At 34.8% G+C, this 13679-nt stretch overlaps 1 protein-coding gene across 1 annotated transcript; it reads left to right on the top strand.

The window, feature by feature from the left end:
- The first annotated feature begins 12201 nt into the window (after positions 1-12201).
- On the top strand, positions 12202-13140 carry LOC134376611 (olfactory receptor 5B3-like). The gene has a single exon (XM_063095101.1). It carries the CDS (start codon positions 12205-12207, stop codon positions 13138-13140), a length of 936 nt encoding a protein of 311 aa, XP_062951171.1. The 5' UTR covers positions 12202-12204.
- The last annotated feature ends 539 nt before the right edge of the window (positions 13141-13679 follow it).

Here is a 13679-nt window from a genome sequence, read left to right as displayed (position 1 = left end):
TTCATTTATGTTATTTAGTATCTTGGTGTACAGTTGTTCATAGAATTCTCTTATAATCTTTTTTATTTCTGTAAGGTCAATGGTAATGTCCCCACTTTTTATTTCATGTTACCATTCAACTACATTTATCTTAGAAAGGTAAATACGTATATTTATGTTATTTGCTATGGGGCATTCTCATATATCCCTGGAACAAATATTGGAAAACTTAAATCTTTTGTTTTCTTTTAGGACAAGTTTTATTTGGAAATATCACTTAATCTTATTCTTGATCATATTATTCAAAATTTTGTTGAATGATTCCAAAACACCATTAAATATTTCCTGTAGCGGTATGAATGTTTTCATATACAGTGATTCTAATACTTGAAAGGCAGATTTATTGTGTTTATTGGGATTTATTTATTACCTCTGGTATTATATATGTTTATGGGGTACAGAGCAATATTCTGATACATATATACCATGTGTAATGATCAAATCACGGTAATTAGCACATTCATCACTGCAAACATTTATCATATCCTTGTGTTGAGAATATGAAAACTCCTCACTTTATTTCTGGTTGTATTAATCCGAGTTTTCTCTCTTTTTTTATAGTCAGCCTAAAAAGGATGGTCACTTTTGCTGATCTTTTTGAAGAATCAACTCTTAGTTTTGCTTATTTTCTTTATTGTTTTTCTGTTCTATGTTATGCTTATATCATTACTATATTTATAATTATATTATTTCCTTCAATTTGCTAAATTTGGGCTTAGTTTCACTGCTTTTTCCTATTTCTTAAGGTGTAAAGTTAGTTATTTGTTTGAGGTCTTTTTTAAGTTTTAATTTAGGCACTTACATCAATAAATTTCTCTCTGAGCACTGATTGGCTGACTCCCACAGATTTTGGTATGTTGTGTTTTTATTTTCTTTTGTCTCAAAGCATTTTATAATTTCTTTTTTTTATTTTTCTTTGACACATGGGTTGTATCCAAATGTATTCTTTAATTTCCACAATTATGTATTTAATATTTCCTTCTGTTGTTGATTTTTATTTTCATTATATTTTCAATTATGTTCATTCCAGTGTCTGCAAATATGCTTTACATGGTTTCAGTCTTTTCAAACTTATGGCAATTTGTTTTGTTCTCTGATATTTGACTGTCTTAGTCTGTTTTTACTGCTGTAACAAAATACCTTACACTAGGCAAGGTCAAAGATCAAGGCACCAGCAGACTCAGTCTCTGGTGAGAGCACATTCTGTGCATCATAGATGGTGCCTTCCTGCTGTGTTCTAACACAGCAGAAGGGGAGAAAAATCTCCCTCAGCCCTCGTTTATAAGAGCACTAATTCCGTTTAGGAGGGTAGAGCCCTCATGACCTAATCATTTCCCAAAGGCCACCTCTTATTACCACCACGATGTAAGTTTCAACATATGAATTTTGCTGAAAACAAACATTCAAACCACAGCAATGGTAAAATATTTCCCTTGCATTTGAGAAGAATGTGCATTGTGCTGTTGTTGGGTGGAGTGTTTTAGATTTATGTCTGTTGAGTTACTTTCTAATATTGTTCATATTCTCTATTTCCTTATTGGTCTTCTCTCTAATTGTTTAATATATCTGCTACTCATGTGGGACATTGCTGTCTTCAGCTATTGTGCTGTAGCTGTCAATTTCTCCCTTCAATTCTGTCAATTTTTCCTTTATATGTTTTGAGGATCTGTTTTTAGGTATGTATATGTATATAATATTTATATCTTGATGAATTGACTCTTTTTGCAAGATATAATGTCCTCTTTGGTCTTTTCTAAGTATTTTTTACTTCTAGTCAATTTTGTCTGATGGTAGTTTAGCCAGTCCAGCTCTCTTTTGGCTACTATTTGCATGGAACACCTGTTTCCATTTCTTCATGTTCACCTCCTGGTGTCCTTGAGTGCAAGTAGATTTTTAATAGATGGTATGTAGTTCTTTTTAGTTTTTAATTTAATTTTATTTTGTCAATATACAATGTGGTTGATTATGTGGCCCATTACCGAAACCTCCCTCCCTGTTCCCTGTCCCCCCTCTCTCCTCATATCTGTTCACTTGTCGTATCAACTTCAAGGAATTGTAATTGTTGTGTCTTCTTCCCTCCCCACCCCAGGTTATTTGTGCATTTATTTATTTATTTTTAGCTCCCACACATGAAAGCATGTGATAGCCCTCTTTCTGTGCCTGACTCGTTTCACTTAATATAATTCTCTCTACGTCTATCCATTTCTTGCAAATGGCAGTATTTCATTCTTTTTTACAGCACAGTAGTATTCCATTGTGTAGAATGCCACACTTCCCATATCCACTCATCTGATGATGGACATTTGGGTTGGTTCCAACTCTTAGCTCTTGTAAATAGTGCTGCAAAGAACATTGGAGAAAAGGCATAACTTTGACTTGATGATCTCCATTCTTCTGGGTATATCGCCAGCAGTGGGATAGCTGGGTCATGTGGTAGATCAATCTACAATTGTTTGAGGAACCTCAATACCATTTTCCATAGAGGCTGCACCATTTTGCAGTCCCACTAACAATGTAAGAGAGTTCCTCACCAGCATTAATCACTCACGGTCTTTAGGATATTAGGCATCCTAACTGGGGTGAGATGGTATCTCAGTGTGGTTTCGATTTGCATTTCCCAAATGTTGAGTGATGTTGAGCATTTGTTCATGTGTCTGTTGGCCATTCGTATATCTTCCTTTGAGAAATGCCTATTTAGCTCCTTTGCCCATTTTTTAATTGGGTTACTTGTTTTTCTGTTGTAAAGTTGTTTCAGTTCCTTGTATATTCTGGATATTAATCCTCTGTCAGATGTATATTTTGCAAATATTTTCTCCCACTCTTTTGGTTGCTTTTAACTCTGTTAATTGTTTCTTTTGCTGTACAGAAGCTTTTTAGTTTGATATAATCCCATTTGTTTATTTTTCCTTTGGTTGCCTGTGCTTTTGGGGTCGTATTCATGAAGTCTGTGTCCAGTACTACTTCCTGAAGTGTTTCTCCTATATTTTCTTTAAGAAGTTATATTGTTTCAGGGTGTATATTTAATTCTTTAATCCATTTTGAGTTGATTTTGGTATATAGTGAGAGGTGTGGGTCTAGTTTCATTCTCCTGCATATGGATATCCAGTTCTCCCAGCACCATTTGCTGAAGAGGCAGTCTCTTCCCCGGTTTATAGGCTTGGTGCCTTTGTCAAAGGTCAGATGGCTGTAGGTGTGTGGGTTGATTTCTGTATTCTCTATTCTATTCCATTGATCCATGTGTCTGTTTTTATGCCAGTACCATATTGTTTTGGTTATTATAGCTTTGTAGTATAGTTTAAAGTCAGGTAGTGTTATGCCTCCACCTTTATTCTTGTTTACTCAGAATTGCTTTGGCTATGCATGGTCTTTTGTTATTCCATATAAATGTCTGGATAGTTTTTTCCATTTCTGAGAAAAATGTCATTGGAATTTTGATGGGGACTGTACTGAATTTGTATATCACTTTGGGTAGAATGGGCGTTTTCACAATGTTGATTCTCCAATCCAAGAGCCCTCTTTAATTTCTCTCAGCAGTGGTTCATAGTTCTCATTATAAAGATTTTTCACATCCTTGGTTAACTCTATTCCTAAGTATTTTATTTTTTTGCTGGCTATTGTAAATGGGCAAGCTTTCTTGATTTCTCTTTCTGCATGCTCACTGTTGGAGAACAAAAATGATACTGATTTTTGTGTGTTGATTTTGTACCCTGCTACATTACTGAAATCATTTATCAACTCCAAGAGTTTTTTTGTAGAGGCTTTAGGCTGTTCTATTTATAGGATCATGTCATCTGCAAACAGGAGCAGTGTAACTTCATCTTTTCCAATGTGGATGTCCTTTATTTCCTTCTCTTCTCTGATTGCTCTGGCTAGTACTTCCAACACTATGTTGAATAGGAGTGGTGAGAGTGGGCATCCTTGTCTAGTTTCTGTTCTTAAAGGAAAAGCTTTCAGCTTTTCCCCATTCAGGATGATATTGGCAGTGGGTTTATCATATATGGCTTTAACTATGGTAAGATACTTTCCATCTATACCTAACTTGTAGAGTCTTTATCATGAATGAGTGTTGAATTATATCAAATGCTTTTTCAGCATCTATAGAGAGGATCATATGGTCCTTGTGTTTGATTTTACTGATGTGGTGTATCACATTTATTGATTTGCGTATGTTGAACCAACCTTGTATCTCTGGGATGAATCCCACTTGATCATGGTGTATAATTTTGCGTATGTGTTGCTGTATTCTGTTAGCTAGTATTTTACTGAGGATTTTTGTGTCTATATTCATCAAGGATATCGGCCTGTAGTTTTCTTTTTTAGTTGTATCTTTGCCTGGTTTTGGTATCAGTGTGATGTTTGCTTCGTAGAATGAGTTTGGGAGAATTGCCTTTGTTTCAACCTTCTGGAATAGTTTGTAGAGAATTGATATCAATTCCGCTTTGAATGTTTGGTAGAATTCTGCTGTGAATCGATCTGGTCCTGGGCTTTTCTTTGTTTGGAGCCTTCTATAAAAGCTTCAATCTCTTTTATTATTATTGGTCTGTTAAGATTTTCTACATCTTCTTGGCGCAGTTTGTGTGTGTCCAGAAATTTATCCATTTCCTCCAGATTTTCAAATTTGTTGGCATATATTTCTTTATAGTAGTCTCTAATGATTCCTTGTATTTCAGTGGTATCAATTGTGATATCACCTATTTCACTTTAATTTTTGTTATTTGTGTCTTTTGTCTTTTTTTTTTTTTTTTTAGTTTGCTGTGCTAATTGACAATTTTATTTATCTTTTCAAAAAACCAACTTTTTAATTCATTGATCTTTTGTATTGTTTTTGGGGTTACAATTTCATTAAGTTCTGCTTTGATCTTAACGATTTCTTTCCGTCTGCTAACTTTGGTTTTGGATTGTTCTTGTTTTTCTAGTTCTTTAAGGTGAAGTATTAGGTTGTTCACTTACCATTCTTCTGAAGTAAGCATTTAATGTGATAAATTTCCCCTTTAATACTGCTTTTGCAGCATCCTGCAGGTTTTGGTATGATGTATCATTATTTTCATTAGTTTCTAGAAATTTTTTGATTTTCTGTTTGATTTCTTCTTGGACCTATATGTCATTAAGTAGAATACGGTTTAATTTCCATGTGTTTGTATAGTTTCCAGAATTTTGTTTGCTATTGATTTCTAATTTTAATTCATTGTGGTCTGAAAAAATACATGGGATAATTCCAATTTTTTTGAATTTGTTGCGACCTGATTTTTGACCTAATATGTGATCTGTCCTGGAGAATGATCTATGTGCTGCTGAGAAGAATGAATATTCTGAGGTTGTTGGATGGAATGTTCTGTAGATATCTACCAGGTCCAATTGGTCTAGTATGTTGTTTAGATCTTGTGTTTCTCTGCTGATTCTTTGCGTAGATGATCTGTCCAATATTGATAGTGGGGTGTTCAGGTCCTCTGCTGAACATGTATGTTTTCTTATACATTCTTCCAATCACTTCGTTTTATTGAAGAATTTACATTTAAGTACTCACTGATAATAAAAGGCTTAATTCTGCCATTTTGCTATTTGTTTTCTATATGTCTTATGTCTTTTTTGTTCTTTATTTTTCCTCTTACTGGTTCTTTCTGTTTTTAATTGATTTTTTTAGGGTAGCCTTTGGTTCATTTCTCATTTCCATCTTAATGAACTTAGTAATTATCTTTGGATTATAATTAACAAATAAACTTATAGTAATATACTTTGAGTAATGCCAAAATATTTTCAGTAGCATACAAACACTACTCTTATATAGCTACTTCCCTCTTATGTTATGCTGTTGTCACAAATTACATGTTTATATATTTTGTACCCAGTGCTATTGGTTTATATTTATTATTTTATTTATTGTATTTAAAATCATATAAGGACAATAAAGTAGTTATAAACCCTATATAATACTAGCCTTTATATTTACCTATGTAATTACCTTTCTGCCCTTTTCTTTTCCTGTCCTATTATTCTGGAATTCCCATTTAGGGCATGTATGCAAATTTGATGGCATCCAACAGGTGTCTCAGGCTCTTCACAGTTTTTCTTCATTCTTTCTTTCTGCTCCTCTGATTGTGTTACTTCAACTAACTTATTCTCAAATTTACTGTTTTTCCCTTCTCCCTGCTCAAATCAGCTGAATCTCTCTTGTAAACTTTTAATTTTATTTACAGTACTTTTCATTTTCAAACCTTCCACTTAGTACCTTTTTAGGTTATCTATCTCTTTATTGATACTCCCTATTTTATAAAAATTTATTCTATTTTCATCATTTCAATATTTGTCCAATATTCCTTTAGATTTTAAGCATATTTAAGACAGTTTATTTAAAATCTTTGTCTTGTAAGAATAATATCTGTGCTTCCTCAGAGACGGTTTCTGTAAATTTCTCTCCCCTCCCCTTGAATGCTATATATGTTGTTACTTCTTTGTATTTCTCTTAGTTTTGCCTCAAAACTCTACACTTTGAACACTATATGATTATTACTCTTGAAATAGGATTCCTCTCTCTTTACAAAGATTTTGTTGTGGCTTGCTGTGAGTTGTAGGTGTTCATTTAATGGGTTTTATAAAATGTAGTTAAAGACTTTATTCTTTGTCAGATGTGGTATCTGAAGTCTCTGTTACTTTACTTGTGGTTGGATAGTAGTTTAATAAAGATTTCCTTAAAAGCCACGTGTCAATGAACTTTTTCTTGATTCAGCACACTCACTTGTAATGTTGGACTGTTTTCCAGAGTTCTAGCAAAGTTGGTTTGAGAATTTTTGTTTGCTTTATCTGTGTTTTCATGGAGGGACATATCCTAGGAATACCTTAATCTTCCATAATTAAATTATGGCCTCTCCATTATAACGACACTAGTTATTGCTTTTAGGGCCCAACAGTAATCCAGGTAAATCTCCTATCTTGATATCCTTAACTTAATTACAACTGCAAGTCATTTCCATGTAAGGTAATATTTATAGGTTCCGGTATTAGGACCTGACATGTTTGAGGACCATTATCTAGTCCCCGCAAATTTGTTTCTCAGTTACACTACTACATGTCCATTGTACAATTTGCCTGGTGAAATGGAAGGTTCTCTCTATGCAGTCATTCAAAGACAGGCTGATGAAGGCTTCACTTTCTAGAGATGCACCTGCTGAAATATGAAACCTCCTCAATCATCATAGCAGGAGAGAGACAACTGGAGGGTAATGTACATGCTTCAATCCATTTAGAAATGACACATATTGATTCTTCCTACCTCATCTACAACTAGTATATGTTTTAGCCTAGCTGCAATGGGACAGGCACATGTAGGGAATCAGGTGAAATAATTGAGCATGACTATTTTTTGACCTATGCTATATGTTTATAAATAATATAATATTATTATTTATATTAATAACCTTATGGAACACTATATGTGCTATAAAGTGTTCTCTGCATTGTATATATGTGATCTGATAATCTTCTTGACAATGTCATAAGGATGAAATAATATTATCTCCTTCTTTACAGCTAAGGAGCTGAAATTTGATGTTAAATTACTTACCCAATTGTAGGCAGAGCCACATTAACACACAAAACAAACTTTTAATCATTACACAGGCCTGCTATGAGAAAGGTGTGAAAAGTCTGCTAGTGAGTGAGGGATCAGAGTAGACTACATTTTAAAAAATGGATTTATTCCATTTATGGGAAATAAAATGTTCCCAGGCCATTAATGTGGGATAATTTAAGTGGGCATCTTCATTTTTTATTATTTTGCTGAGAAGACTGTTGAAGCATCTTTGAGAAAGAGCAAAAATAAAAATTTAATTTAATTTAATGTAAAAATAAAGTACTTTAAAATATCAAGGGATGGAAAAGATGTGAAGAAATTTGAATGCATGGCTCTTGGCAATGAAAAATGATACAACCATTTCCAGAAACATTTTCTATTATTATTCGATTATTATTCTCTTCTATTAGTAGAATAGTTTCTATTCTATTAAGCATAATTATTATGTGACCAAGCAATACCACATTTAGGTATTTAGCCAAATAAAGTAAAAATCTATGTTCACACAAAAACATTTGCCAATGTTTAGATCAGCTTTATTCATAATCAACAGTCACTGGCAACAATGCAAATGGTCATCAACAGGTTAGTGAAAAAAGTGTGTAAAGTTCACATTACTAAGTACTATACCACAAAAATAATAAAATTCAACTACAGGCAGAGATAACAGGAATGATGGGCCTCAACTGAATTATATTAAGTGAAAGTTGCCTGAACCAAAGACAACATATTCTAGGATTCTAGTTAAGAACACTCTTGCCGTGGCAAAATTATACAAACGAAAATAGTATAGTGGTTGCCAGGAACAGTAGATGAAAGATGGGGTTGACTACAAAGAAGCTTGGGAAGTTAGCTTAGGTGATAATGTTTATGTTTACATCGTTATATATTTAACAAAATTCTTAGAAAGAAACACTAAAGAGTGTGCATATCATTGTTTGTAACATATACTAATTAAAACGAAAAAGAAATATGAATAACAAGTAATTCAAAAACATAAGTGCACACTCAAAATATCATATTTGGCCCCCACAGGTAATTTAATTGTTTCTTCCCTAGGAAAGTGGGAAGAGGATGCTCTCATGGGGGGGTGTCTCCAGAGAGCCCCCTGTCTCTATAATTGTCTCCTCTGCCCTTGCATGAGCTTCTGAACCCCATCATGACTCTAGATGACTGCATTTTAGAGGGACCAGAATTCAATCCCAGCCACTCTGGTCATCATTTGTTTCATAGGAATGTTAATGGTTGTTCATACACACAGGCCTTCTCCTGGTTTTAGGATTTGCTATGGTCCTGCAGCCATGGCCAAGATAACACCTCAACATAAAAATTATATTGAGGGACTTTAAAATGATAACCACTTAGTGAGTGGTTTTTAGACACTCCCTTATTCACTATTTACAAACACAATTCTGTGAATTATGTGGAAGAGATAATTTGACTATGTTTATTTTACAATTAAGGAGAAGACAAGTGACTCCTCCAAGGGATGGAAAGAATGGATGGTAGATTCAGGACTTGAGCCCATGTTAACACCCTTTCCTCTATTCCTTCCTGCCTTAGAGACCTCGGGACCACTGACCACTACCTGAGTGAGAGTTTCTCTGACAGAATATATGCACTAATCCATGGCTGAATTTCTGGTTTCATACTCACTATTTAAGACTGACTGTCACTTGTTTGCAAGGAGCAAGGTAAGCTACCATATTCAATATACAGTTTTAGTGAAAAGTGAAATTTATGCAAAAGCAGTGGGGCAACTATAACTTATGATTTATTGAGCAAAGAAATAAATGTTGTCAACATATTTCTTTAAAAATGAGCTGGAGCAGGAGTATAAATTTCAAAATTTCCATCAGTAGAGAGATAATACTTCGGAAACATCAAGCCGCTCCGTTAAAAAATGATTACTCAAAAACAATAATGCAAGTGATGCTCTGATTGATTAGGTGATTATTTCACTTTGTTCACTATATGTGAGTTTCTCACTGAGGTAAAGAAAAAAAATGGAAAGAAGAGAATTAGCAAGATTCAAACTTCACTTTAACTTTTTTTTTTTTTGTAATTTTATCTTTATTGTTCCTGGCACATCTATACACATTGAAAGTGATGTAGCAAAAAACAAAGGCTGCTGATTATGTTCAAACTGGGCTTAAATCTTGAATCCTGCTCATACTAGTTACATAACTATGGAGCATCACAAATCTTCACCAATTTTCATTTGCCTTAATGAGAAAATAAAAATAATACTACTACCTACCTTACACCTAAATGTCCACTGATGGATGACTGGATAAGGAAACTGTGGTTTATATACACAGTGGAATACTTCTCAGCCATAAAAAAGAATGAAATTCTACCATTTGCAGCAACATGGATGAGCCTGGAGAAAATCATTCTAAGTGAAACAACCCAGGTACAGAAAGAGAAATACCACATATTCTCACTCATAACTGTGAAGTGAATCCATAAATAAATGAACACTAAAGAGAGACAGAGAGAAAGAAAGAATAATCACAGTAATATGTTGAACTTTTAGAGAACTAGTGGTGGAAAAGGCGAGGGTGGAGGGGGGTTAATGAGGAATTGGTCAATGGACACAAAGAATGATTGCATAGTGTAATGATGAATAAGTTATCCTGATCTAACCACCACGAACTGTACAATTATTGAAAATCAATGTTGTACCCCACATGTATGTACAATAAATTATCAAAAAATAAATAATAAAATAAAATAAGTATTAAAAAAAAACCAAACAAACACACATCTAACATGCACACAGACTCACACACACACTCCCATTTACATATAAAGTTAGTATTATTGGTTATAGACATAGTATATGCTAAAAGTGGTCATGTGGGTTAAGGCTGCAAAACATAATGCCTTCAAGAAATTGGCTTATAAAGTGAAGTGGCCAAAGGTTAATGTGGAAGTTGGTAGGGAATAGTAGTTAACATTGGATGTGTACACTTCCAAAAACTTCACATTCAAATACAAATAATTAAAACATTGTTCCTACGCCAGAACAGACTCAAATGAAATGTGCTACAACATGGACTTTGCTACAAAACAGATCTGCAGGCTTAAGTCAACCACAAACTACAAGCTTTCAACTCTCGATGTCTGTGATTCAAGTATGGAATGACACAACTGAGAGAATGAGTGTTAGAAAAGGAGACTCTTTCAATGCAAGTTAAATACGGATTTCAGGGAAGAAATTAAACAACAAATGGCTACCTGGAAGAGGTAGAGTGGCCAAGCACTTGGGTGCAGCAATTACAGAAAACAACTACAGGATAGCACAGAAAATTCCAGTGATGCTATGAGAATAAAAGCAAACTGAAGAAGGAGGCTACAAGACCAAAAATCACCCACACTTGAAGCCTTGCATGTTACCATCTACTTTTTCTAAACCAACAGAGTGTTCATTATCCCATCCTAACCATAACACTATAGCTAGCACACAAAAGGTTGGCTAACCACCCAGCATTTAAGCACTGATTTTTATGCATTACCATGTTTAATTTCACAATAATACCTTGAGTTAGATATCATCACTATCCTCATTTTGCAGATAGAGAAAATAAGGTTCTGGGGAGTTAGGCCAGGACCAGTGATTTATAGAGAGTAAATGGTAGGGCCAGTAGGCAGCTCTTTACAGAGCCCAAGCTCTGTATCTGGTACTGCCTTCCCCTTGGAATTGCCTTTGCTGGTTAGATGTGCCCCTGTTGCCCCATTGTCTTAGGGCATCAATCTGTCAGGTACTTCACTGTGAAACCCAAGCAGTAAATAAAGACCAGTGGAAACAATGAGTTAAAACAATTTGATGTATATACAATTATGACCGTGGTACTTGAGAACCATTCTGCCTGTGACCATACCTTGGGTTGCTATTAACACTGTATAAAAGTAAAACAAACAAACAAAAGACACTTTTGTAAACATGATAAATTACTCCACCTCTTCTGCCTCACAATGTAAATGAAAGTAACTACTGATCAAATCAAACTCATAATATGGTTGAAAGAAATCAATGAATCAATAAACATACAATGAATCAATAAAAATAAATGTAAAGTATCTAGAGTAATCCTGCCAGGTGAACGACATAGTAATAATATCTAACTCAATGTTTGTATACTCCTAGGAGAAATATATATATGTATCTACACACACACACAAACACACATATTGAGTTAGATATTATATATATATCACATGTATGTATATACACCAATTCCAGATATATATATCACATGTATGTATATACACCAATTCCAGATATGTCATGTTGAATAATGCATAAAATTTTCCAAATATTTGTTTACAATTGTATGAAATTTGGAAACTGAGGAGATAACCCATGAAGGTCTTTCCATTTCAACAGTTTCTAACTCTATGTGTAACTAATGTACTAAACTCTCTGGCTAAGCTAGTGTGTAGATACAGAATATCTTGAAGCATGTATTATTGCTACAATAAAATAACACACATCGTATATGAACATTTCAGTTTCAGTGCAGTATCTATTAACATTCTTGTCCCTTACTTCTCTTTGGTAAAGGATATTTTCTGCTTCCCAAATAACATTGATGGAGAACAGGACAGAAGTGACACAGTTCATCCTCCTAGGACTAACCAATGCTCCAGAACTACAAGTCCCCCTCTTCATCACGTTCACTGTCATCTACCTCATTGATGTGCTTGGAAATCTGGGTGTGATCATTTTGATTCTCTGGGACTGTCGTCTCCACACTCCCATGTACTTTTTTCTTGGTAATTTGTCACTGGTGGACATCTGTTACTCTTCAGCTGTCACTCCCATGGTCATGACTGGGCTTAAAGGAAACAAGGTCATTTTCTACAATGATTGTGCTGCTCAGGCATTCTTTTTTGGAGCCTTCGCCAGTGTGGAAAATTTACTTTTAGCCTCAATGGCTTATGACCGTTATGCAGCAGTGTGCAAGCCCCTACATTACAGCACCATCATGACTACTAATGTGTGTGCGTGTCTGGCCACAGGCTGCTATGTCGGTGGCTTCTTGAATGCCCTCATCCACATGGGGGAAACATTCAGTCTCTCTTTCTGTATGTCCAATGTGATCCATCACTTTTTCTGTGATGTCCCGGCACTCATGGCTCTGTCTTGCTCTGACAGACGTCTTAATGAGCTGGTTCTTGTTTATGTAGTCAGCATCAATATCTTTTTTGCCCTCCTAGTTATCTTGATATCTTACCTATTTATATTTACGACCATCCTAAAGATGCACTCAGCTGCAGGATACCAGAAGGCTCTGTCCACCTGTGCCTCCCACCTCACTGCAGTCCTCATTTTCTATGGGACTGTTATCTTTATGTACGTACAACCCAGCTCCAATCACTCCATGGACACAGACAAAATTGCAGCTGTGTTCTATAGTATGGTCATCCCCATGCTGAATCCTGTGGTCTACAGCCTGAGGAACAAGGATGTCAACAGTGCGTTCAAGAGGGTTGTTTTAGCAGCAAAACTATTGTCAGGATTCTGATTTTAACCTCCTAGGATGCACAGTAACCTAGCTTCATTTCTCTCAGATCTTCGCCATGTCCTGAATCACATACTAAGACCCACATGAAAGTTAAGTTTATAAAGTGATAACCTTACCTCTTCAAAAGTCTGTTGTCTAGAAAGAAGGAGCATTATGTTCAGAAACAGAATACCTGAATGAGGAAGCTAAGAAGAATCATAAGATATCTTGGGTCCTACATGGCAAAAACCTTATTAAGCATGTTTGATTAATATACTCATTCTACATGCACTTCCTTTACCACATACCAGTAGAAACATACATGTAAAATAGGAGCATAAATGAGACCGTGAACATATTCATACACATACCCCTTGTGGGCACATACGTAAGGAGTGGGAAATTTGCCAGATTTAAATGGAATGTGGCTAATTTTTGATAAACAATAATTTAGGTAATTAACTGAGGTATTAGAATATAATTTTTGTCTAATAGTGTTAATTTCTTTAGTTAAACAATTGTTCCTAGAGTTCTAATGAATTTATTTGCCTTTTTGTTGG

This window comes from Cynocephalus volans, chromosome 4 (assembly GCF_027409185.1).
Source record: "Cynocephalus volans isolate mCynVol1 chromosome 4, mCynVol1.pri, whole genome shotgun sequence".
Classification (NCBI taxonomy): domain Eukaryota; kingdom Metazoa; phylum Chordata; class Mammalia; order Dermoptera; family Cynocephalidae; genus Cynocephalus; species Cynocephalus volans.
The sequence above is the reverse complement of the archived record's forward strand: the minus strand, read 5'-3'. Positions and strand labels throughout refer to the sequence as shown.

Excerpts from the sequence above, each read along its gene's own strand:
- LOC134376611 (XM_063095101.1), top strand. The coding sequence starts at position 12,205 with ATGGAGAACAGGACAGAAGTGACACAGTTCATCCTCCTAGGACTAACC.